A 26,883-nucleotide genomic window follows, 5' to 3' on the forward strand; every position below is an offset into this window, starting at 1 on the left:
CACGGCCCTGTGCTCTTCTCCGAAGCCTTAAGAAGTTGGTAAAATTGCGAAGTAGATGAGCTTGGGCTGTAACTACTCGGGTAGGGGGCGAGGAACTTCTTTCCTGCCTCGTTGTCACAGAAAGGCCCCACAGGAGAAGCTTTGGATGCTGGTCGCTGGGTTCAGAACAGTTCAACCCTGTTCTGAGCATTGGAGGGGAACCAGTAGCTACAGTCTTTAGCCATCCTTGCAAGGGACAATGAAGATGATGGGATCCTTCCTCAGAAATTGTGCTTTTAGGTCTCTGTTGTCTTCTTGTTTTAAACTGGCTGTACTCATTCTGTCATAGTCTTCCCCTAATATATTATTCCAGGTTTTTTGGAAGGGGTTGCACTGAGGGGCTGTGCTTCAGGGGTTTTTTTTATAACATCTCAGATACTAAAGCAGTTCAGTAAGCAAATTACATCAAAGAGGCTACCTTTCTGTTTCAGACCTTATTGAAGTGTTTACTTGGTAACAAACATGATAATGTTGGTATGTGCTTGTTTTGTTGTACAATAGCTGAAGGAGGATCTGCTCACGTGTTAAGTTAAATTAGTATGAAGTTTTTCTTCAGATGGTTACAGGTGCTAAGCTTACTTAGGTGTTTTATCTAAGGGCTATGCCATTCTATTGTTAAAACTATTTTCTTACTTGATATCCATGCTTATTAGATTTATTCAATTGACGATGAGGAGACTCTGTCCAATCTGGAGATTGTTGTGCCACGTGATTTAGCAGATGGGTTTGTCAATAACAAACGAGAGAGCTACAAGTTCAAGTAAGTAAAAGCCTTTTCTTTGTATCTTCTGCTGTTAGTGATTAATATCATTACGTGTAGTGATACAGACCTATAAAATCAGGAAAAGCCTATTCTTAAAATTAAGTTTATACAACGCTCTTAACAAGAGGAACACTCAAGCATATTATACTCTTCACCTGAATGAGTTTGATAGCATTTGATAAAGTTGTGGGGGTTTTGTATAATGACTTGAAGCAAATAGACGTTTCCAAGTCTCATCTCACAAATTGTGTCTTCATTTATCAGTTCTTCCCTTTTTGCATCTTGTTTTGGATTTGCATATGAAAATTAAATGCAGGACTGTGTGTTCTCTTGGGATCTAATGAGTTAGCTTGGCCTGACTGAAGATGTATTGATGTAAAAGAGTCTGTTTAGAAACTGTGTTTCAGACATAACCAAAACACGGTAAAGAAAGCCAGAGATTGTTGAAAGAAACAAAAGCATGATTGTAGAATGTAAATATGTTTTAGAAACTAAAAATAAGTACCAGCGATATTAGTCAAATATTTTTTTTCTTTTCAACAGAACACTTGGAGGCAACACTAAAATTTTGACGAAGGCAGCTAAATATATCACTACCTTTTAATGATGAGTTTGGGTTTGTCTTTTTCTGAGTTAAATATTCTTATTTTTATATAAAACCAAATCAAGTAAATTTGTTGCTCTATGCTGGTAAAAAAGGAGAGCCCCGGATAAACATCTGCAGCTCAGACTGATGTCATTTTGCATCAGCTAAGAAAATCTGTTCTGCTTAGAAAGAAAGGAGCTGCCTTCTCCAACTAGATCAATATGCAAAACTAGCTTAGGCTGCAGGTGCCCAAGCCAGCTATAATGAATGCTGGTATTTTTTTTCTGACTTTATAATTTATTAAAAAGTTGGTGGAAATGGATTTTTAGGAAAAACTGTGCCTTACTAAAGAATACAAAAATGGTGCAATGGAGGCAGCATTTATTTTTCCTCCATAAAACTTGTGCTTTCATGCAGTCTATCCTGGACACCTCAAACTTTATTCTCCTTTGTTTTGCCTTTCTTTTATGGGAATCAAACACAACTATTTGAATTTCTTGACTGATAAAGCATTAGTAGGATAGAATATATACATCTGTATTTTTGTGTATTGCATTTGACTTTCATAGTGTACATGCTGCATAATCCTTTGCAGTCCCTGATGTCTTTCTATATACCCAGTGTCCATGGTGCCTTTCTACACACCCTGTGAAGTTCTGTGTGAGTTTACAGTTCCAGATAGGAGGCTCAACATCCCAGGGCACGAGAAGTCCGGGAGGTTTCTGGAGTGTATGGATGACAACTTCCTAACATAGAGTTAAAAAGCTGGGCAGGGGAGAAGCCCTGCTTAACCTCATTTGCAAACATGAAAGAATGGATCAGGGATATTAAACCTGGGTGTAACCTCAGCTGCAGTTGCCATGAGATAGTGAAGCTCAGAATACTGAGAGAAGGCAGCAAAGCAAAAAGCATGGGCACGATCTTGTTCTTCATCAGATGAGACTGGCCTCTTCAGGGACCTGCTTGATAGAATTCCATAGGACACAGCCCTGGGGAGCACTTCAGGAAAGCTGGCTGATTTTCAAGAATCAACTCCTCCAAGTTCAAGAACGGCCCATCCACGTGAATGGGAACAGACACAAAGGCAGCAGGAGGCCTGCGTGGATGAGGAAGTGGATCCTGACTAAATGCAAACATAGAAGGAAAGTGTGCAAGATGTGGGAGCAGTGTCAGGTGACCCAAGAAGATTGTCTGAGGAGTGGGATCAGGAAAGACTAGATAACTCTCTAGACTCTCTCTCTAACAACCCACATTAGGGATAGCTGGGATTCCAGCGATAATTTTACTGCTCTTCTGTAAGTGTACAGTGAGGGGTATTGAAAATAAGCTGAGCTGTTGATCTCACAGGATTGTCATCAGGGGTACAAAGTCCAGCAGGAGGCCAGTCACTAGTGTAGTCAGCACTGGGATCCAGTACTCTTTACCATTAATTGCTCAAGTGATGAGACTGGGTGAAGCTTCAGCAAGTTCACAGACAATATGAAACTGGGAAAGGTGGCTGATGCACCAGATAGATGTGCTGCCATTCAGAGGGATCTCAAGAGGGTGGAGAAAAGGACCAATAGGAATCTCATGAATAAACAAAGTGAAATGCCAAGTCTTGCTCCTGGTGAGGAATGACCAGGAGAGGCTCAGGGCTGACTGAAAGCAGGTTTGCAGAAAAGGACCTGGAGTCCTTGTGGGCAAGAAGTTCAGCATGAGCAATACACCATTTGCAGCAGAGGTGGCCAGACAGCCTCTGGGCTGCAATAGGAAGAGCATTGTCAGCAGGTCAAGGAGTTGATCCTTCCCCTGTAGTTACCACCAGTGAGATCACATCTGGAGTTCTGTGTCCAGTCCTGGGTTCCAGCAAAGAGACACAACTGTGATTAAGTGACTGGAGCATCTGACATGTGAAGAGAGGCTGAGACTCCTTGGACTGGTTATCCTGGAGAAGAGAATGCTCAAGGGGATCTTATTGATGTGTATGGAAACCTAATGGGGTGGTGGGGAAGAGAGATGGAGCCAGATGCTTCTCAATGCTGCCCAATGGCAGGACAAGAGCTAATGGGCATAAACTGAAATACAGGAAATAATAACAATTTTTACTGTGGGGTGATCAAATACTGGAACAGGTTGCCCAGAATGGTTATGGAATCTCTGTGTGTGGAGATACTCAAAACCTGGCTGGATGGACCCCTGTTCTAGCTGACTCCTCTTTGAGCGTGGGGATTGGAGCAGATGGTCCCTTCCAACCTCAAGTATTCTATGATTCTGTAAGACAACTGCAGGTATTTTAGATAGGAAATGGCAAAACTTAGATTGAATTAAGTATCTCCTTGTGGCTTACTGTAACTCTACAGCAGGATAAAGGGAGTAGTTATGAAAAAATGTGAGCCTGGCTGTACTGGTGGGATGCTGTATTTGGTTATAGTGTAATCTATTTATCCAGGTTTCAGTGTGGTGCCAGTTACAAACACTGATTCTCTTGATACATTTAAAATACGGTTTATTTTTTTTCTGAGCCACATTATTTTATCAGAGGATTTTATTGTACAGATCTTGTCAAAGCAGCACTGTGTACAGCCTATTTATGTACAATAGCACAACAGCACGCTGTGGTTAAGACTACAGGGAAAACATTGTACTAAGTTATGTAAGCCTAATGATGTAAACATTGACTACTGCAAACACAAACAGAAATGTATGAATCAAGTAGTGTTTTAAGATTCTAAGCAATTATTATTTGCTTAATATTTTCAGATTTCAGAAAATTTTTGATCAAGAGGCAAAACAAGATGTGGTTTTTGACAGCATTGCCAAACCCGTGGCAGAATGGTACGTTGTTGATCTTGCAAGTAATCGGGGTAACACAGGGTCAAAAAGAGCTTTCAGTGTATTACTTGGAGGAAAGCTGGCAAGTGTTTGTCTCAACTGTTGTAAAAGTGGATTGATGTTTTAATTTTCCAAATACTGACATGTCTGAATCTAGGAGATATTCAAAAAATCCCTTGAGAATTTTATGTATGTTAAGGTTCCATTTTTAACTCTTAAAATAGCACTGCTACTGTTTCCTCTTTTGTTGCAAAGACATAGAAAACCATGTCTGATAAGTCTTTTGTCTGTAAGGTAAGCTCACTTCACTGCTTTAGAAAAGCATTCCTTATGTAGTTCCATGAAGGGGTAAACTTAATGAAAATCTTATTATCCTGTTTAGTTTTCATGAAGCCAGGGACACTCATGAATTAACATCTGTGCAGATATTCTTAAATTTTGTCCTTGTTAATCTTGTCTTAATGTATAATACACTGATTTTGACACTGTTTTGTTTTTCTCCACCATATAATAATGAAATGAAACTCATATTTTAGAGTTTGCAAAGGCCTGTTAATCTTGTCTTAATGTGTAATACACTGATTTTGGCTCTGTTTTGTTTGTCTCCACCATATAATAATGAAATAAAACTCATATTTTAGAGTTTGCAAAGGCAAGCACTTGGTATATAAGACCTCTTCATTCACTGTGTGGATCGAATGCCACTCTAAACCGGGTGGATTTTCTAACATGTCATTCTCTTTGCTCAGCTTTTGCCCACACTGCTGAAGTTAGTACTTTTTTTTAGTGGTGGAGAAAATCCCACACTGGAGGAAGCACAATTTCTGCATAATATTTGTTTGTTTGTTTATCAGACTTGCTTCCCAATTTGCTACAAGTTTGGATTCTTTCTAGTTCATTGGCTCACTCATCTGTTGGCTTAATCTATGATTCTGCAGTTATTCTTCAGCCTATTGCATTGTCTCATGCTTCACACTGCAGGAAAACAGACAGATGAACACTTAGTCTTTCTCAAATTGTTACTTGCAAATAAAAATATACGTAGTTCTTTATAATTTTATTTTCTTGTTTCTCTCCTCCACCTCCCCTCTGTATTTTCTTCTTAAATGTTCCACATAAAGCTGGAGGGTAATCGACAGTGAAAATGAAGAGCCAGTGAGTCTGAAACCTTAATAGAATAAGTTTAATATACTTAAAAAAAAAAAAAGGTATATTCTTCTTTAACCAAAATGGGATTTCTGTGCTTATCTGGCTTTAGAACATAGAGTTGCAGGTTAACTCATTTATTTGACTTTAAACATTTCTGGGTTTAATGGTGACTACAGAAAAAAAAAATCATATTGGATTTTGCTTAGAAAGAGAAGTGTTAAAGGGCTCATTACATGCTATGAATTCAATTATCCTCATGTTTGTGTTATTACTAATAATACTGAAGGATAATTTTGCCTGTGTTTTTATAGTAAAATAGGCAATACCTGAAGTATGTTCTTGTTTCTCATCCTCTTCCTTAATTTCTACCTTTTCTTAGGCAAAAAATACGTATTTCAAAATGTCTTCATAATCATGTGCTTGCTTGGTTCCTTGGGGTCTTGAACTGTGCCTGACATTTATTTCACTTGATAGTTAGTGACTCAATTTTCCCTTCCACTGTGGGACAGTGAGAATTGCACTGTTACTTGAAAGGCCACAGTCTTTCATAGAGAAATGTTCTTCATTATTTGCTTCTAAGTCAACATTCTCTTGCAGGGAAAAAGTGTTGAAAGTGCACTCATTTCTGTTGTTGGAGTCACTTTACTAAGGGAACAGTTTTTTGTCTGTGTGTTGCCAGGAAAAAGAAAGTAGCAGGGAAGTATCAATGAAATAGTTCAGTAACATTTTGAGGCTCTTTGCCATGAGTCATGAGACAATTCAGTTACAGACTTGAATGCCCAATAAAAAAAAAGAAGAAAACCTTGGGCATTGTTTAAAAACAGCAATGCAACGTTCAGGATTCTAAAATCTTTCTAGCTTGTTCTTGGATGGATGTAAACTGGAGTCAGTTATGTCTTTTTTTTTTTTTTTTCCATTTTAACTGTGCTTTCTTTGATGTTGAGCCACTACTGTTGGTTTTTTTTTTTTCCCCTTTAAGTCTAGTTACATTGTCATCTTGCCGGTGGTTTCAGAGGCACCAGACATTAGTTCATCTAATTTGGTCTTCAGTCAAAAGTGCCAGCCTTTGCAAACCAGTAGAAGCATGTGATGTGCTTGATTTTTGTTTTTTTATTACTTTTTGTTAATACTTGAGTCATCTCTTAGTTTATTATGTATTTGTGCTTTCCTTTTTTCCTCTTCATTTTAAATATATATTCTTTTTCTTTTTCTTTGCAGATCCAACTTGATCTTTAAGAAGCAGCACTAGTTCTATTACTCTATCAAAAATAAAGATAAATAACATCCTTTTTTTGCAGTTTGCTAACCAGTAATCATTGCTTTAATCTACTCTTATAATGCTTCAAATACAAGTGTTGTGATAATGAATGCAATCAAAAATTGAGTAGAAAATCTCAGTGCTATGGATTAGTTTTGTTTTCAGTTATAATATGGCAAATGTTTTGTGATGATTTATAAAAGAAGAACATTGAAAACATTTTCTTTTCATGGAAATAAGAAACAGTTCAGCTGTTTAGAAACCTAATGGCAATCCCTTTTGGTTTGTTTGGTTTTTTTTTTTTTCCAAGATCTGATTGCCCCCAGGAGAATATTCCCCTTGCCACAGATTTTACTTTCTTCTTCTGTGCTTTGTTTATCCTAAGAATTAATGTTTGTATTACACAAACTACTTCACTATTTTCTGGTTTGTTTGTTTTTTGCTAGTTAGTTTGGGTTGGTTTTTTTTCTGCTGCTTATTCTTGTAGAAAATGTAGTCAAAATATTTGTATGAACAATTTTCCATTCTAACCTGGATATATTTGTGACACAGTGTGGGAAGTAGTGGCTTGACTCACTTGCAGGCAACCTTGCATCACAGCTGTGTTATTGCTAATGTGGGTAATATAGGTACAAAAGGCCTGTAGAATCTACGTATAGTAAAGGACACATTTTTTTGGTTATCAACTTGAAACAAATGTAGCTTAAAATGTTCTCTAAATTGACAAACTGGAGCAGTAATGCTAGCATATCATACTGAGAGTGAGGCAATAGAAAGTGAAAAGCTTTATTAATGATTCATCTCAAACTACTGTGAGTTGCTCATATTATTTTGACTTAAATTGCATCAGTTGGAATAATTCAAGAAGGCTGCTTATTATGGTTTACAGCTTGATAGCTTTGATTCTGATTATCTGTCTCTTATCTTCTAAATATATTTAAATATATTTTTCTAAATATTCTAAAGTATTCTCAATATATTTAAGGATTTTAGTTAAGAATCGTGTTATTCCTTATATTTTTTTAGGAAAGCCCTTCTGAAGTTTGTAAGAAAACTTGTTCACACTAAGCTCTCAAAAACACAGTTACAGTTACAAATAATTGGTATTATTTTTGAAAGATGAGGCGTTAACAAATTAGATTTGTTCCATAAATCTGGCAAAAGCATAAAGAAAAGAAAGTTATACTGAGATACTTTGTTTATTTAAATTAAAAGAACTCCAAGTTCTTTCCATCTGAGCTCCAAGTCATAGACTATACCTAAATACTGAGTCTCTTTAAAGATCTGTCCTCCCTGAAAACTTGTTTTCCAGATTCTGCAAATGACGTTCTTCCTTCTTTTTATCATGTCTGGGGGCTGTTTTTGCCAGGACTGTCTTGATTTTATATATATATTTATTTTATTAATGACAATTATAAATGATAATATTTCTGTGTTGTTTGTTTTTTTGTTATAAAATAACTGTGAATTGTGAATTTTAGAGGTACAAGGAATGAAAGTGAGGGACATTGGTAAAATATTTCAGGTCAGCAAGAACTGACATGAGGAGGGGACTGAGAATCCTAAGATCAAAGATATTGGTGTGTTCTGTTTTTTCATTAGTCTACTATTTTAATAGTTATTGAATATTTATTCCCACCACATGCCTTTATGTTACCAGTCTTTTAAAATGAAGATGTCAGAACTCTAATTAAATCAATAATATGAAACTGGAATAAAGTAACAAAAATCAAAGTAATTAATTTTTAAAGGTGACAATTTTTTCTCTTTCACAGGGTTTTCTCTTACCTACATATGAACACTCACAGAATTTTGTCCTTACTTATTACATTAAATGTGTAAATTAATTCATTTACACATTTAGACATGTTTTATTTATTCATATTCTGAACTTAGTAAGAACATTTCACTTTGAACTTTCCAATTTTAAAACAAAACAAGCAAAAATTATGGATGGCTTAAATGCATCATTTATTTTTTAAATCCTTTTGAAGACAGGAGTATGTGTTGCAGTAGGAATTAAGTGTCAGAGCAAGCAAATCTTTTTGCCTAGACTTCATATTCATTGTTGCTGTGGTGACTTCTGGTGTTTTAGTTGGGCTACATGTGTCAGTTGCTGAGACAAGATTCCCACATCGTGTGTAACACCTGCCAATGTCAAAAACTTAGGAATAAGGTTGTTACTGTTTTTTGTCTTTTTTGTAATGAATTTTGGAGTAACACAAAAGAAATTGAGTCCCTCTGACTTCCCTGAGGAAGACTGTTGTATTGGTGGTTGTAAAACTGGTGCATTGAGGCCAGTCTGATGCAAAGCAGAGTTTGTAACAGTTTGTAGCCTGTTTTCAGGGGCTGGTAAGGACTGTTTATTTTTGACTTCTGATGATTATTCTATGTAAGTTATGCCCACTACCAACAAATTAGTAAAATCAGGTCAGAAGTGATCTCTGTATGTCATCTGATTCAGACTCGTGCAAAAGCAGGGCAGGTCAGGTTCAAGGTTCAATGTTAGGTCAGGTTGCCATCTGATTCAGACTCCTGCAAAAGCAGGTCAAGGTTCAATGTTCAAGGTTCAATGTTAGGTCAGGTTGCTCAGCCCCTTGTTCAGTGGAGCTTTGAAGATGTCTAAAGATGGGGATCTCAGCTCTTCTGGACACCTCTTCCAGGGTTGAAGAACATTTTCCTTTACCCACTTGAAATTTCCCCTCTTGCAGCTTGTGACTACTGCCTCTTATCCTACCACTGACATGCAGAAACAGACTCTATAACCTCAAAGTTCTACAAGTAGGTCTGTTTATTGCGTGCAGATGCGCGGGGGATCGCTCCACCACAAACGTGCATCCCCAAATTGGCAAATCATTCCAGATTTATACAGTAAAACACTATATATTTAATTGAGGCCTATACATATTCATCACCTAACCCTGCTTTGTGTTATAATTAGCCCGCTTCGTCTTATAATTAGCTTATCAACTCCTTGTGCTTGCACAGATCCTCCTGTTATTGTGGGCCGGGGTCTCTGAGATATGGGCAGTGGTCTTTGTGAGGAAGGCCATATGTCTTCCTCAGGATGTATTTCTCACCTTTCACCTAGAATGTGTTTATTTGGCACACTTATAGTTTTGAGCTGGTTTTGAACGGTTCTTGTCCTTGGTGAACATCTGCTCTCCCTTAGTAGTTGTGTTTTCTTCTGATAATTTGGTGAGGGATGTTACTTTGTGTTTCCTCAATATGTGTTATTACTTAACTTTGTTAGTTCTCAATAGTCCCTTTCTCCCTTGTTCTGCCAAGAGATGCAGAATGCTTGGGAATTCTGACTTTTAGAACCATTTTCTCAGATAAGGGGTTGTTAGCTGTTTTGGATGGCAGATCAAAGAAGCATTCGCTTCTCTTCAAGCACTTTTGAAGTGATCAGCAAGGCAATGAGTTTCTCAGTTCTTTGCTACTTTACACAAGTGGTTAGTTTTATAAATCTTCTCTATTTTATGTTAGTTATTCTTCATCAATACACAAATAGTTAGCTTTATAAGTTCTTTCTATTTTATGTTAGTTACCTTATATCACCACTCTACACTTCTGCAAAGAGCTTGAGCTCACCTCTGGAATGATCCATTGCTTAATGGAAGGTGGCAATTTGGTATATGTATAGCTTTCCCTTCTCCAGGTTGATAGAAAACAGCTCCCTTGGCTTCCTCTTGTGTGTGATGTGCTCCAGCCTGAAACAACTTGGTGCTGTCAGACTCACTTCATAGCATCCTTCTTCTGCTGGGGAGTCTGAAAATGGACACAGAGCTCAAAGGATGGAGAGTTTGTTTTATTTTTTTGCAAATTTTAACGGTAACTGTTCTGATGGAGCAAAACTGGTGTAGCAACAGAGGAAGCAGAGTTCTTTGTTATACTTAGGCACAAGCCTCCCTGAAGTCTCATTAACAATAAGCACAGAAACAAATGAAAAGTTCCGTGTCCGTAAACTTTAAATAGAACAAATGATCTTCGCTGGAAATTAAAACAAAATGTAGTCAGAAAAACCAACCACAATAAAACAACCTCAGTCTGCTTTCAACCTCTGTCTACTGTCACTGGGCTTTATACCACTATTTATATTGTCTCAGATACTCCAGGACAAAGTACTGAATGATATTTTAAACTGTAGTAACTACCCATAAATTGTCTAGCTCTCAGCTGAGGAATTTCTCACTTGAGGAATGTGAAGCAGTTGTAAACATATCTATCAATTTAAGTGGAACTGCTTGCATGAGTTATACTTCAGTATCACACCCTATATTTAGCAATCAGACATCTTTCAGGCGTGAAGAAAATCAGGGACTGAAAATGCCAGTACATAACTCTGTAACAGCCATTTATTTAAATAAGGATATAAAATCAATTTTTAAATGAAAAATTAATTTCTCACTGTTCATGTTTTTAAATCACCACTAATTATGAGTAAGCTAGAAAATACAATTTAAGTGATAACTCAGTAAGAAAATATAAGGGGGGAAAAAACCACATGGTGTTGCTTTCCTTTAACTGCATGCATATGTGAGTCCATACTAGAAGGAATTGTCCTGCACTTGATAATTGTTACAAAGTTGTAGAGAGCTTTTGCTTGGCAAGATTCTAAGGGAAGAAACAGTGTCTTTCTAACATAACCAATAATCCACTGTAGCCCTGAGCCTAGTCTTGTTTTCACTCAATTATAGTAGCCAATCTAATAAAAGATGCTACCACTCTCTAAATATTTGGGTTTTTTCCTTATAATTTTAGGCCATCACAGTTGCAGCTACAGCGTTACAACATTTATTTATTCTTCCTCAGTGTTATCAACAAAGTCCTTACATGTAATGACTGTTTCTTGTTAGCAATTTATTTTTTTTTCTGGACTCTGGGGATTTTTATTTTTAATGACCGTCTTTCCACTGATAAGAGAACTTTTAATATATTGAACCCCTGTTATTTTAAACAATGAATGATTTTTTTATATCAGTTTCTCAAAGTCCAAAGGGCAGGAAAGAAAGCCTATTATCTTCTTTTTTTTTTTTTTTTCATAAATCCCAAACTTACTTTTATACATAAGCTTTTGTATAACAGTACTTGAGTTATTAAAAAGTTTTAAGGTTGTGCTGAAAGTGGCATAATTAAGAGCGTTTACTTCAGTTTGCTGGGGGTTTTTTATTATGTCTATTCTCCAAAACAAGAAAAGTATTAAAATTAAGAGTATTCCAAGTCAATTGGAAAAAATAATTTCTGGAATTTATGTTGGGCATTACTGAAGTATTAGAAGTACTTCTGATATGTGCAGATATGTTTAAAGACATATGTTTAAGCATTTACATCAGCAAATTGTTCTGTGTATGTATTTACCGAGTATTGACACAATTAGTGATTATGCTACAAAATCTGGGAAATCCTAGTATTCTGGCATAATTAATTAAATCCGAAGTATTAAAATATTATTTGCTTAGTTCTGATGCATCTGAATTTTCAGAATTTTACCTTTTTGGGCCTTTTTTTGGCAGTCACAAAAACAAGATCTCCTACATGTTAGTAGCAAGATACAGAGACAGCTCAGTATATTAAATGAGATTGAAGTATGACTCTCTGCAGAACTACTGTATGTCTGTGTTTTTCCAGAAATGTCATCTTTTTCTGGAAATCTTATCCGCACAGAAATTTAGGTCTTGATCAATTATTTTTTGAGACTTCTGTACGTGCAGAAACTCAGACCAATGACACTTGTCCATACTCAGTGGAAGGTGTTGTTCACAGGTACAAAGTCCAATGTGTCAGACCTCCTGCTTATGCACACAACAGCTTATGTTTTTCTTCTACACATTTGAGTTGATTCCTGTTTTCAAGTTAGGAACATGGCATAGCTGGTTCTAAAGAGTAGAAGCATAGTAGAAATACAGAAAAATAGATATTAAAAAGTCAGTTTCTAAAAAATAATTTGTATCTGGTTTAAAGCTAATACTAAATATTTTTATAGGTAAAATTGCTAATCATTTTAGTGTGCAAAGATTGTTTTATGTGGCTTATGAATCCACACTTTCTTTTCTTTTTATAAACACTAAGTCTATCACAAAGGGTTTCAAGTATACGCCTGCATATTTTAGGGTCTTGTCCATGCTCAATGGAAGGTGTTGTTCACAGGTATAAAGTCCAATGTGTTAGACCTCCTGCTTATGCACACAACAACTTAGGTCTTTCTTTTACACATTTAAGTTGATTCCTGTTTTCAAGTTAGAAACATGGCATAGCTGGTTCTAAAGAGCAGAAGCATAGTGGAAATACAGAAAAATAGATATTAAAAACTCAGTTTCTAACAAATAATTTGTATCTGGTTTAAAGCTAATACTAAATATTTTTATAGGTAAAATTGCTAATCATTTTAGTGTGCAAAGATTGTTTTATGTGGCTTATGAATCCACACTTTCTTTTCTTTTTATAAACACTAAGTCTATCACAAAGGGTTTCAAGTATACGCCTGCATATTTTAGGGTGTAAGGAAAATGAACTCTGAATTTCCTAACAGTTTGAAACATATGTACAAATTTGGACAAGCTTTAGTCATCATCTTTTAAAAAAATGATTTTTCTGTATAGTAGGCTTTATAGTTCTTAGCTTGGTACTAAAAAAAGAAACTCCAGGAACTCTGACAATCATAACAGGAGTAATTTTGCTAAACTGTACTGAGGACAGATTTCTCCAGCAACATTTTAGCTAATCTGTCTGGAAGTAGTCCATGAACTTCTGAACAGGGAGCTATACAGCATTGCATAAGTTCATGAAAGATCTTTTCAGCAAAGCCTCTCCTTGGATTATGTGTCTTTGATGTGTTTTGTTTGAAGTAGTAAAGAGACAATTTATTCAACAGTGTCTCCTTAACTGTGCAAAGACTCAGCTTCCTAGAGGAGGAAAATAGAAAAAAAAAAAAAAGTCAATGTTCTGGATATTGTTGTGACACCAAGGGGGCTGACTGGAAGTCCTTTTAGCCTATGTTTTTTATTTATGCCTGTTTTAAAGTCTTCACAAGGCTACAATAAAGAATTATGTTGATCTGTGTATGTTCAAATACCAAGTTTAACAAAGATTTAGGATTTTCATTCAGAGAATCTGAAGAGGTAAGATGCAGACCTTGCCTGGGTGAGCTGACATCTTGCAAAGTAGATTTTGCAGAATAGGCAAAAAAGAGTCAATGATTCTCTACTGCCTTTTCCAGCAGAGAATCGGTTCCACTACTGTTGAGGACAACTTTAATTTGCAGACGAGAATGTTCAAGGATCCTTTTAGTGGATGCTGGTTAGAAAATAAACTCTTTTCTTGTAATCTCATATTTGGTGTTGACAACTTTTATGGGTACCTGTTGTGATTACAATTTGTGATGAAAGGGAGGAGATATATATATTTTTTCTACTCAGTGCACTATCTTGTAGCATCTGATGACACTTTTCACTTTGTCAACTGTAATTCTGCAGAGTAGCTCCTTGGATTTTAAATAGTATTTTATGGATGGCTGAAGGGTTAGCATGCATTCTATGTTTTTATTTTCTGAAAGGTATTGTGCATCTTAGGTTGAAAATAGTTAAGTGCCTGTCTTAAGCTTCCTATTTAGTAAAGTGATACTGGTTTAATTCATTTAATGATTAATTAGGTGTCAGCCCACCTACATACATAGTTACCATTTCAGTGTAAATATCCTTGGGACAATGAACTAAAATTAAACTGATAAAGTTTTGTATTTATTTTTGACACAAAGCTCTTAGAAATGGAAAAGGACTAAAGTATATTTTTAGCAATTATTTGCTATAATAATAGTTTCTCCACAAGTCTCATTGCTAAAACATCCTGTATTTCCATCGGTTCCAAGTGAAACTCCTTAAAAGAAGTGTAAATTAGTAACATCAAGCTTGGATTTCACATGGTTTTCTCCTCAGACTTAGGGAATTCATGGCCATCCTGTCTTCATGGGCTTGCACTTCACTCTTCAAAGGCTTTGCCAGCAGTTTCACTGATGTTATTGATAGCTCTTTTTACTACAGGCTTCCTTAGCACCTCAAGGAGGATTTTCTTAAATTGCCTTGTGTGTTTTAATGCACTGAATGAAAGAAATGAGTGCTGTAAATACAGACAGGATGCAGTTGTATATATAATTATAAACACATTAAAACCCAAGATGAAAATCCATCTTCATTTTTAAGTGGAACTCCACTGTGGAATATTAACTAGCACTTCCATAGTAAATCTGTGCAATGCAATATTAATATTACCTGTAATCACACTGGACTGTGAGGTTATATTAGTGACACTTAATATGTTCACATTTTCTCAACTTTCAGTGTTTTCTGGAAGACTGTTCAGAGCCATGCTGATGCACTGCAATATGTATAAGAAATATATAAATAAAATAGCACAAAGAAAACTCACTGACTTCTGTAGCTGTTTTGACAGCATATGTTATGTGACATTTTATCCTGTATTTACATGTGTGGTGATCCTAATCAACAGGTTTTTGTGAAGTACAGGGACCTCAAGTCAATAGTTTGCAGCCACACTTTTGCCACCTTTTCAACCACACTGCAAAACACACCTTTCTGCAGGAACCATGCCACAGTGTTTGAAAATATATACCTTCAACAACTTTAAAGAAGAGAAGGAGTAAAGAAGCTTAACAACCCAAAATGCTAGATCTAGAAGAGCCAAAGGGCAGAGATGTAAACACAGAAGAGCAATTGTATTGGGTCAGACCAAAATTTTGTCTAGGCCAGCGTGTTATCTCTCACAGGGACTGACAGTCAATGCTCAGGGGTAAAAGTGCCCAACAGTGTAAGCACATAGAGATACTTCCCCCAAGTATTCTGTTAGCCTCTAATCATTTATAGTTTAGGGACTTTCTGACCTTTCTGTGTTCAGTAGCCCTGAGATTTATCTTTTTATTTTCATTAATTATTCCAATCTCTGCTGAAGCCTGTGTGAACTTTTAGCATCCAAAAACATCCCATTGCAAGGAGTTTCACACCTTAACCGCATTGTGCATGAAGCATCCTTTCCCATTGCTTGTTTGGAATCTGACATCTCTGAGCTTCTTTTGATACCCCCTACCTTCTGACAACTCATTACTGTCTTCAGCATTCAGATTCTGTGACAGTGGGTACTAGAAATTCCTAAGACAGATGAATGAGGTGTTTAATAATAATTGTTTTGATTTTTAACATCTGGAATCTAAAATCTATATATACTCTGTCTTTGGGCCATTCAGTCTTTGTGAGCAGATGTACACTGTAGTTCTTTTCAACATGTTTCTGGTTTTGGCTTTGATATCCTACTGGAATGGATTAATATAAGCAATTTGGCAACTACTCAGGCCTTTAAATAAACTTTAATAAGTTGGAGAACCATTGCATCTCTTGTGGCGCCAGACCAGCAGCTATCTATACGTGGTTCTTTTCCTCTTATGCAAGGGTTGTTAGGCCTCTTTTTATTATTTAAAGTCTTAGCTTATTTATCACTTTTCCAATAAACAAAATATACAAGATTAATTTTAGCTTTTCGTTAGCAAAATTAGTAAGTCCTTAAGCATGTTATATCTAGCCAAAGTAGATTTTGCTTCTGGTAGATTTTATCAGGAAAAGAATTTTTTTTCTTGATTACTTTGTTCGTTTCCAAGTAGTTCCTTCATATAATTTGTCAGGAGATGCTGGAATTGTGGTAGAAAAACTATGAGATGGATGAATCTAGGAAAAATTTTGTGACTGATAGCTGCTGAAAGGAGAGGAAAAGAGCTTGAAGGTCTAATGTCATTTCTATCATATATCCTGTCAACTATAGACTCTCATGAGTTCTGGTTTGATTTGCTATCTGAATTTTACAGTCAGTAACTGGATTCATCACTATTTCATTTATTATTTTGATAATTTTGGTAATTTTGTTCCGTTTTTGTTTGCTTTTACAAACAAGTGAAAAACCAAGATAATTTTGTCCTCCATAATTTTTATGTCATTGTAGCCAGTCAGTGTGAAGCATAAAATCTCAGAGCACTTAAAATATTTTTCAGGGTCAGGGCAGTTCACAATAATTAACAAGAAATGGAATTAGAAATGTGGAAATAAGTTTTTAGTATTTTTCTTTTGAGACAGAGCTGCACAAGGGAAACGTATGATAGTGGATAGGTTCAGACTGGCCGTGAGGAAGAAGTTCTTCACCATGAGAGTGGTGAGACCCTGGAATGGGTTGCCCAGGGAGGTGGTTGAGGCCCCATCCCTGGGGGTCTGTAAGGCCAGGCTGGATGAGGCTCTGGGCAGCCTGATCTAGTGGAAGGTGTCCCTGCTCATGGCAGAGGGGTTGGAACTGGGTGACCCTTGTGGTCCCTTCCAACCCTGACAGATTCTGATCTGTTTTAGCAGAGGACTTTGTAGTGTTGGCTTGATGGTTGGACTTGATGATCTTAAAGGTCTCTTCCAACGTAAAGGATTCTGTGATTCTATGATAGTCAGCTGTGAGTATCAATAGAAATTTTGAACACTGGATACCTGAAATTTTAATTTTAATAACAAGGGAAAAGTAAAATGTTAGATTTATATTTCAGACATCAGGCCATCAAAGGGATCTAAATTGAAGAAATATTACTCTGTTTCTTGTATAGACACACTTTTAACAGAAATGTTTTCTTTTACCAGTGTGGGTTTGTGTTTTCATAGTAATGAAGATTTTACTACACTAATAAAAGCACAGATTCTCCTGCATACCCTTATCCAAGCTAGGAGTAGTCTAATAGTTTATAGTAGTATTACTAGTACTATTAGTATAGTAGTATCCTCAGACTAAGAAAAGACCCTGGTATAACTGTATCCTAACATTAGTTTCTAACCATCATATTGTCTTCTCTTTTTGCAATTACTGAAGTCACATGTGAAATATTTCTAGATTCTTTAACTGTAATGTAGATGACAGGAATTGTGACTATAGATACAGTCTTTTAAGAAACTAAATATCATCCTTGAAAAAAATAATCAACCAAAGGAAAAAAGCATACAAAGTTAATGTAAAGAGTAAGAAATATGACTGACTAATGATAATATTGAATAGTGGGGTAAGTCAGGGCATCAAGGCCTTCAGTTCTAGATAGTTTAAATTCCATTGAAACTTCTTGTATTACTGAAGACAACTGCTATGTAATTAAGAACAACTGTTATTTATGTTTTGGTTCTATACAAAACTGATCATGGAAAATATGTTATGCCTTATATAATATAACTATCCCCCTTTGGTTTATTTTTTATTTGTAGTGTTTTGGCTGGATATAATGGTACTATCTTTGCATACGGCCAGACAGGCAGTGGCAAAACTTTTACCATCACAGGAGGAGCAGAACGTTACAGTGATCGAGGCATCATTCCCAGGACTCTGTCTTATATTTTTGATCAGTTGCAGAAGGTAAGGGACATTGTTTTCTGTTTATTTTTAATATCTGGTTTGCAAATACTTTATTGCAAAAGGCTGGTTTTTTGTAATAGTGTCAGAAGAAGCCCTTAAAATTAATGCTGAGGAAAATATCTAACTTGGCATGATACCTTATGGAAGTACATGTTTATAATAGTTTTGGTGACCTGGTTTGTGGCAGTAGACTGAGAATAATGAGCATCATTGGAGGAGTTTTTCTTGTTTTTAAAACCATGCTGGTTTTAGTTGATGCAATGTACGTTCCAATCACATAATTGGTTCTCCTTGTCTTAACATAGTAGCTTCAGTCTGGTTTTGTATTGTATGCATTGCATCACACAAGTCTCATAGAAAAACTGCTCTGATTGTTGTGTAAGCCAACAATGTTGTGTAAAAGATGGAGCATTACTTTACTCTTTGTAACTTACCTAATTTCTCTGTGCCTGACCAATGCTCAAAACAACCCATCAACCCATACAAAAGTAAAATTATTAAGTATTTTTAAATATTCAGCTATTTATTTTACTTAATGCTTCTATTTTACCTGTTACTTATTAGCTAGAATATATTATAGAATGATAACACTAAATACACGTAATTATTATTAAAAGCAATTTTTAAAGTCAGTAATGCAAACCTTTTAAGTATTTGAAATAACATGGACACCCATATTCATTTTCTTTCTCTACATATTTTCCTTTTAACTCAAATTATTATATTTAACTCAAAGTATGGCTTTAGCAGGTAAATGTATACAGCAGATTGCAGGTGCACAAAAGCTTGCTCTTGTGGGAGTGGAAATGAAAAAAAAACCCACCAAACATGCAATCATGTTGCCTTAGACCTTCTGTGCTCACACAACCCCATTGAGGACTTCGGCCATGAAAATGAACAGGCTGATCTTAAAATTGCCAGCAACATGTGGTGTCAACACACCAACATTCTTTTCTAGTTCTAATTATGTAATAAGAACAAAATAGGATAAAAAAATTAAACATTTTTTCCCACCTTCTCAGCACGTAATTTCTACATTAAAAAAAAAAAATGTTTGTTTCCACGTTCAGACTGAGTTTTGGATTGAAAGTTCTACTTCATGGTGCTTATAAACATATTTCTGCCTGCCTGCTTCCCAATCTTTGTGTTTGTTTTGTACATTTTCTTTCTTGGTGCATCTTAAATCATGTCCTCCTGGTGTTTTACCTTTCCAACTGCCTTTCTTTTCCTTTCCCTTGTTTAATTTATTTATTTTTATCTGCAACTGTGCTTTGGAAAGTGCTGACATAGTGGAGAGGAGTCATCTACCTCCTAACTCTAAGTAGGATTGAACAGGAGAAACTGAATTCAGGGACACAAAATACAAGACTTTTGAAGCTATTGCTTGCACTGGCACAGGGCATTTTGAAACCAATGAAACAAAACTTTTTACCCCAGATGAGAAACAAATCAAGCCAATAGCATCTCCTTTTAATTTATTGGTCAGAAATTCTCCTATTTCCACAGTTCCTGCTTGAACAGTTTTTAACTACTATTTTTCTATTAATCTGTAATCTATCCTTTTAAATGTCATTCCTTGAAATATGAACTGCCCCTATCAATAAAAAAATGGCAAACAACTATTCAATGAAAGGGAAAAGTTTGTATGTCAAAGTATTTTGCAAAACAGCTCTAGTGGATTGGATTATTAAGCTGCTACTGTGAGTATGGCATGCATGCTTTCACAGTGCCTTCATCTACTGAAGTGACTAATTTTCTTTTATTTTGGAAATCACGGCCCATTATTTTGAGGTTTATGGTGCTTGTATTTGGCTTTGGGGCAGGAGAAAATTCTGTCTGCAAATGCAGTTGTGTTAAGTTACATTTTGGCAATTATACAAAAAAAAAGATTACAGAGAATAGCCAAAATCCCATACAGTGCTTAGATATTATGATAAAGAGAGTGCAAAGCAGTATGCCACTAATGTTTCTCAATGAAGTAAATCTTTTTATTTACTTCTGTTGGTTAAGCATAATCTTTCTATCCATAATATGAGGATTTATCTCTTTATAGTAACATTTTGTTGTCATAGAAGTAAAAAATGGAATGTTGCATGGTTTTGTAAGCAGGCTGCCATCTTTTAAGTGTATACAGATTTCTCTAGATACAAGGAAACAATTTAAAAAAAAATAGACTAAAATAATGGGCCTGGTGGAGTTCGGGGAGGATTTTTGATTTTTTTTTTTTTTGTGTATGTGTGTTTTGGTTGGAGTTTTTAATTTTTTTTTCCCTCTTGAGCCTATAAACTCAGAAAACATAAAAGTGTCATGAATTGAAAACATAAACCATATTTGGGAGAAGAAAAGGAGGCACAGTAAGGAAGCAACATAAAAGCTGTAGTGATAAATTTGTCCTCTGATCTAGCTCTGAGTTCTCTTTATAGCTCTTCCTTTTTCTGACTTTTTTTTTTTTTCTTTCCCTCTTCTTATCCAGGATAGCAGTAAAGTGTATACAACTCATGTGTCCTACTTAGAAATATACAATGAGTGTGGTTATGATCTGCTGGACCCAAGACATGAGGCCTCCAGATTGGAAGATTTGCCGTAAGTAATAAAAGTCCAGACAATCATCCAAACCAGTGACAGAGATCATTCTCATATGCCCCATTGCATTGTTTCAGGACTTTTTTGAAACAGTGCTACTGATCTCAGTGTTAATGAATGCAAAACACTTTGTTTTCTCAATTCTTTCAACACTGTCTAAATTTTCTCTTTACTTTGTACGCATAGAGGCTGGGGACTACATGGGAGTAACCAAAGGTGAAAGTATTAAAGATGTGTATTAAGCAGAAGAGATCTACTGCAGCCTCTGAAAACAAAAGAGAAGCTATGCTAGTTTTTCTTGTGACAGCCCGTCTCCTTATAAGTTATGCACGTGTGTGTGACAAAGACATATGTATGTAACAGGCAGTATTTACTTGCAACAGTAGGGAGAAAAACTTCCTGCTTCTGCTTGGAGCTTTCGTAAAGGATAATTATGTTTCTAGAATAAGCAATTATGAAATAAGGTAAGCAACAAATAGAAAAGGACACAAGGAACTCCAAAGGATCATATTTTTACTTCAGAATGGATGATCTTTTTAGTTGTTTTCGTCGATAAGACAGTAGCACCCACTAATCCTTGGAGAAGGGTAGTAAATAAAGGTTTGTAGGTTAGGAGCACATAAACCTGATGAAGTTAGAGATGTTTTAGAATCATAGAATCCTTTAGGTTGGAAGGGACCTTCAAGATCATCAAGTCCAACCATTGAGCCATACAAAATCCAAATTCTGTTTTGTAAGTTTCTTCTGAAAAAACAGTTGATAGTCTGTGTTAGTCTTAAAATAACTCAGCAAAGAGTAAATATGTGTAAATGAGTTTGTGACTGCCTGGATTTGCAAATACCCTGCAATAATGCTAAAACCCATAAACTTACTGGCTCAACATGATGGTGACTGAAACATGTAAATAGCAATTAAATCACTGCTGGCACAAGAGCAGGAACCATAATGAAAACTGCCAATGGAGCATTAACAAAAAATCAATATAATTTTATATCAAAATAGCTGATTATATTATTAACATATTAAACACATTTTATTCTTTTAAAAATCTTCCAAGTCGCATTAAAATATAAAATATGTATTCACTGATGTCTTTCATGGTAATATTTAGAAATTTAATTTGATTAATTATCTGTTTCTTGTGCTATGCAGAGAAAAATTTTAAATTGTAGAGTAATTTGGATAATTTTTTGTGCCCATTCTTACAGGTGCAGATTTAGATAATGCTATTAAGTTATTCAAGTTTATTAAATTATTTTGTTTATTAAGTTATTTACAACATTTCATTTTAATTCATTCCATTTATTCATTTTATTAAATTGTATTTATTCAGTTGAACTAAATTTGATTTGATTAATTGAATTGCAAGTTATTTAGGGATTCATGAGCCCTTGAAATCATGTCACTTTTTAAAATTATGTTCTGAATGTTTACAAATAATCATGAATTTTAGAATCTTGAAATACTCAAATACTCTGAGGAGTAACTAATCTGAAGTGCTTTCAAATTTTACAGAACATGGTCATTATTGCTTCCAGTACATCATTTTTTCAAAAAAAAATACTGTACACCAAAACTATACCTTCATCACTCATACTTAGCATTGTATAAAAATATGTAACTAATCTTTTTCTGTTTATTTTTTAAGATAGTCATTTAGCAATTAAAATGTTGTGGTGCTTTTTTTTTTTTTTTTCTGGCATTCTGAGCTAAAAAGAAAGGACAAATTGAAGGGAGGGTAGTTGCAAGGAGAGAGCAGTTGCATGTCTAACTATATTTTGGGTACTTGGTTAATTTTTGTAAATGACAAAGGAAGTAGTAGTTACAGGTAAGTAAATTGTAATCACATATTTTATAACATATCAGGTGTTTATTACCTGATATATGTTTAATTTTTCTGATAATTTTATGAGCATGAGCCTCTTAATATTTTCTTCTTAGTAAACAAGATACAGAATCTATCTTCCTCAAGTTTGTTTGAAAGCATGTATAATGGCAATATTGAACAGAACTTAGGTTTTTTGTACTTTAAATTGTAATAATATCCTCATAGAATCATAGAATCCTTTAAGTTGGAAGGGACCTCCAAGATCATCAAGTCCAACCATTGAGCCATTAGGGCTCTAAATTCCTCTGCTAAAACAGATCAGAATCTGTCAGGGTTGGAAGGGACCACAAGGATCCCCCAGTTCCAACCCCTCTGCCATGAGCAGGGACACCTCCCACTAGATCAGGCTGCCCAGAGCCTCATCCTGTTGAACTTAATAGTGGATCATCAAGACTTTAGGCATCATACAAAGGCAAATGCAGGTTTTTGTATGCTTGGGTAAATTATAGCAGTCTGTGCTGGTATTCTCCCAAGTATATGAGATGGTCAAGAGGAGCATTTAAGAAATGTGTCATTTTAGAAGAGTAAGCAACAGATTAGTTAGCCTGGTGAGGTGGGTAGGTTGTTTTGGAACAGTATTGTTAGCCATATTCCTGCAAAAGAAAGAGATTTGTGTTGTAGATACACACTTCTGCCTAGCAAACTCTGTGTTAATGACTTTACATTGTCATTTCAACAGAAGGAATAAGCTCAGAATGATGACATTCAGGTAACAGAACTTATGAAAAGCCCACAACACACTTGTTGGTAGTACTGGAAAAGCAAGACATTAAAATTGTATTTTCATGTTTAAGGCAAAGTGAATAATAACAATTTTGAAAACGGCCATCGCAGGTAATCATTGCATGATTAGATTTGGAATCTCTGCTCCTGAAGCCAAGATTTTTTGTGTAGCCATCCTTCATATATTACGTAGACTTAAATTTTCATCTTAATGCTGCTTCATCATTTCATTAGTCTGCCAGATGAGAAGGGAGGAGGCTTTCACAAAAAATCACTACTTTTCTGGAAATAAATTCCAGACATATTTATGAATGTAGTTTATATATCTCTATATTTAAATGTATATAGAGTCATATAATTATTTATGTATGTGTAGAGATATGTATACATGTACATATATATACATAAGTATGTATTATGTTTTTAATAGGTGCAGATATTTATACATCAACTAAGTTTCATTTTTAAATCCCATTGAATTTTTATATTCACAGGAAAAAAAAACGTTCTCATGATGTTTTGTTGTAGTGATATTACACGTAGCCCATAAAAGATAACATTTTATATACCATCATGCTTCATAAACAATATGCCTTAGTGTACAGTTGTAACTTCTGCTTACACAAAGCTAATAGTGCTTTAATTTTGTGACACTATAGCTGAAACACAGCATATGCAGATACAAATGCATTTGAAGAATCTTTTTAGAATGCAAAAATTGAATTTAATGTTGACAGTCCAGTTGTGGTTGTATCTGTAGAGAGTTCCATTTATACAAGGAAATCATGACTGTTTTCAACATGTAAAAAGTATAAGGTTATTGCTATAAAATATAGCTGGTAGAAGACTATTTGAATTTTTACTGCCATCTCTTGTTTTCATAAAAGATTTGCAGGACTCTACAAATTAGGAAAATTTTTCTGAAGCTCTTAATTTGCTTTGCAGTTGTGCAAAAAGTTTCCTCCTTTAATAGGTTCTCTGTTGTAAGGTGTATTTGTTATTTGTATGACTCCATGATCCTGAATGAAACCAATTTCACTTTAGCTGTAACCTACCAGTGTAAACTCTTCATAACTAGTCTGTATTATTTATTAAGAATTTTGTTGTCACTGAACTATAACAGAAAAATAAAGACTGAGGTTATAGAAGCTGCTTGTCCTGACTTCATTTATGACTAAGTTGATGCTTTACATGTCCTCCCTATGGCAGGTGACACTCTTGCATGTGACAGACCCCTGGAACTGCCTGGAGAGTTTGTGGAATCTCCTTCTCTGGAGACTTTCAAAACCAGCCTGGACGTGTTCCTCTGCAACCTGCTTTAAGTGAACCTGCTTTAGCAGGGGGTTGGACTACATGATCTCTGGAAGTCCCTTCCAACCCCTAACATCCTGTGATTCTGTGAAGGCAAACTAGAATTAGTGCTATTTTACCTTACAGTGTCAACTATTTATCTTTAAGTTGCAGTAGTTGAGGAGCTACTTCACAGGGAGCTCAGACAACTATTAATCAGGAGTGATATGGCCAAGGGAAAATGTAATCCAAACCCAGCCAGTATCAGTGATTCCCCATTATTGCCTGAAGATTCTTTAAAGATTTAGTATGATGCTGGCTGATGTTTAAAAAACAAAACAAAAAAACACCAGCCAATTTGTATTGAATTCTCTGATAATTCATTCACAGCTGATGCTCCAGAAAGATGATTTTTATTTGAGCTATAGATTAAGTGAACTCAATTTAATAAAAAGGAAGACACTTTTATGAATTTCCAAAGTACTGACATGCAATGCTAAACAAAATAGTATAATAAATAGTTTCTGTGCTGCTTGGCTTAAGCAGTAATTTTCAGCATATAGGAAACGTATTTTATTCAGTCTGATTTATTTTTTTTTATGATAGTAAACCTGTTGCCTGTCTCCAGGTTCATCAGTGTTATTGCCAGCTGTACCATTTGCTGTACCAACTATGTAATCTAAAAACTGGCCACCATAACAGATTTTCAAGAAGTGTATTTTAAGTTTTTTTGAGAATTACCAGTGCCTTAAAATTTGTAAGGCTAATAACAGTATTAGCTTACTTTTTTTCATATGAAATACATCCTTTTAAAATGAAGAGTTTTTGATGTAAGTGTTACTACTGATTAGGTAGGTAGTTTGTAAACCACCTGTTTGTTGATGAGGAGATAGCTGGAAACTTCTGTATAATTTCTTCAAAAATTATGTTTTGTTCTTTACAGTTTAAACAAATTATACTTTACATGTATAAAATAACTTCAGCATACATTGTATATTGTTTATTCCCATCCAGATTTTATGTTGATTTGTTTCCTGAAAACCATTAGGAAGAAATAAATGAAACTATTCTAAGATGACTTCTCTAAAGGTGTTGGATGAGTAAATCAGTTCAGTTCAGTTCAGATTATTGCTGTCATGTTCAAGGGAACTTTACTTTTGAATATCAAAGTATAATTTTAAACATTATTTTGTGAGTGAGTTTATTGCAGCTACCTGCAAATTTTAACAGATCTTGTATAGTTTGTTTGTACATGGACCACCAATCTCATTGTTTCATTTCTGACTCCTTGTTTCCACAGTGGGGCAAGGAAGGAGAGGGGGCAGAGAGAGAGCAGATACCTGGCTCTTTCTGGATTTCAGTATAGAAAGACCCAACAACAAATGGAATAATATAACTGCTTTCATAAGACAGGATAAGAAGCAGAATATAGATGGCAAGTAAATCTTACATCCCATCAGATGCTGGACACCCCACAGTCGTGCAGCATCGGGCAGAGCCTGAATGGCTTTGCCCACAGCACACTGCTGTGCAGAGCAGCACAGGTCCTGTCCGTGAGGAGGAGCTCTCCCTTTTGGTTGTTCGAGCTATTACATAATTTTCTTATAATAAAACAGCTCCATTTCTATAAGTGTTCTCATAAGAACTTCTTAGGGCATGTTTTGATGAAGGCAAGGTGGTGTGATAACCAGGTGGGAGCTGCCTGCAGCCTCTTCTGTTAAAATGACCTAAGCTTATCCTGCAGCCAAGAGGTCTGCGCAGCACGACACAGGCCTGAGTGCACAGCACAGGCTGCACCTGCTCTGCGTAGCTGTTATGTGGGGCACTGACTCCTAAATGTGCAACAGTCTCTCAGTAAGTATCAATACACTCCTATGTCCACAAAATATACAATAAGCAAACTGTTTTTCTTGTCTCACATATAGAATTTGTTGGAGACGGTGGAGGAAGGTTTTCCTGTCACAATATGTCATCTTAGCCAAAAGCCCACAACAATACTTACTCATCTCATAGTTCTGTCACGTCTCACAAGATGAGATGATGCTCTAGGTCTGTACTGGAATGGAGAATCAAATCTCAGTGCTATAGAAAGCTGTGCCGGTGAATGAATAACTTTGTAAACTCTTGACTCAGTGTTGACTTTGTCTTCTGATGTGCTGTTCAGAAGCTATGCTTCTGTAAGATTTTTTTTTTTTTTTTGATAATATATAAAATTAATATCTTGGTTATTCTTTCTTAAAAGCTAAGGCTCCTTGCAACTTTACACAAAGGTTAGCTATAGTTATCCATGAGTTTATTATGTTCTTCTGGACAGATTCCAAGATACATGCTTGCTGCTTTTCTCTTTTATCCTTTTCCTA

At 35.5% G+C, this 26,883-nt stretch overlaps 1 protein-coding gene across 1 annotated transcript in view; it reads left to right on the plus strand.

Annotated features, from left to right (window-relative positions):
• Positions 1-692: 692 nt before the first annotated feature.
• Positions 693-26,883, plus strand: part of LOC103772563 (kinesin-like protein KIF6) — a gene marked incomplete at both ends in the record, with an annotated part of 37,702 nt that continues 11,511 nt past the window's right edge. Inside the window, 4 exons of the mRNA XM_008939897.1 lie at positions 693-799; positions 4,131-4,205; positions 17,892-18,039; positions 20,513-20,622. Coding sequence (XP_008938145.1) covers positions 693-799; positions 4,131-4,205; positions 17,892-18,039; positions 20,513-20,622 — 440 coding nt within the window. The remainder of the gene's footprint in view (positions 800-4,130; positions 4,206-17,891; positions 18,040-20,512; positions 20,623-26,883) is intronic.

Source organism: Merops nubicus, unplaced genomic scaffold (genome assembly GCF_000691845.1).
Source record: "Merops nubicus isolate BGI_N331 unplaced genomic scaffold, ASM69184v1 scaffold695, whole genome shotgun sequence".
In the NCBI taxonomy this organism is placed as follows: domain Eukaryota; kingdom Metazoa; phylum Chordata; class Aves; order Coraciiformes; family Meropidae; genus Merops; species Merops nubicus.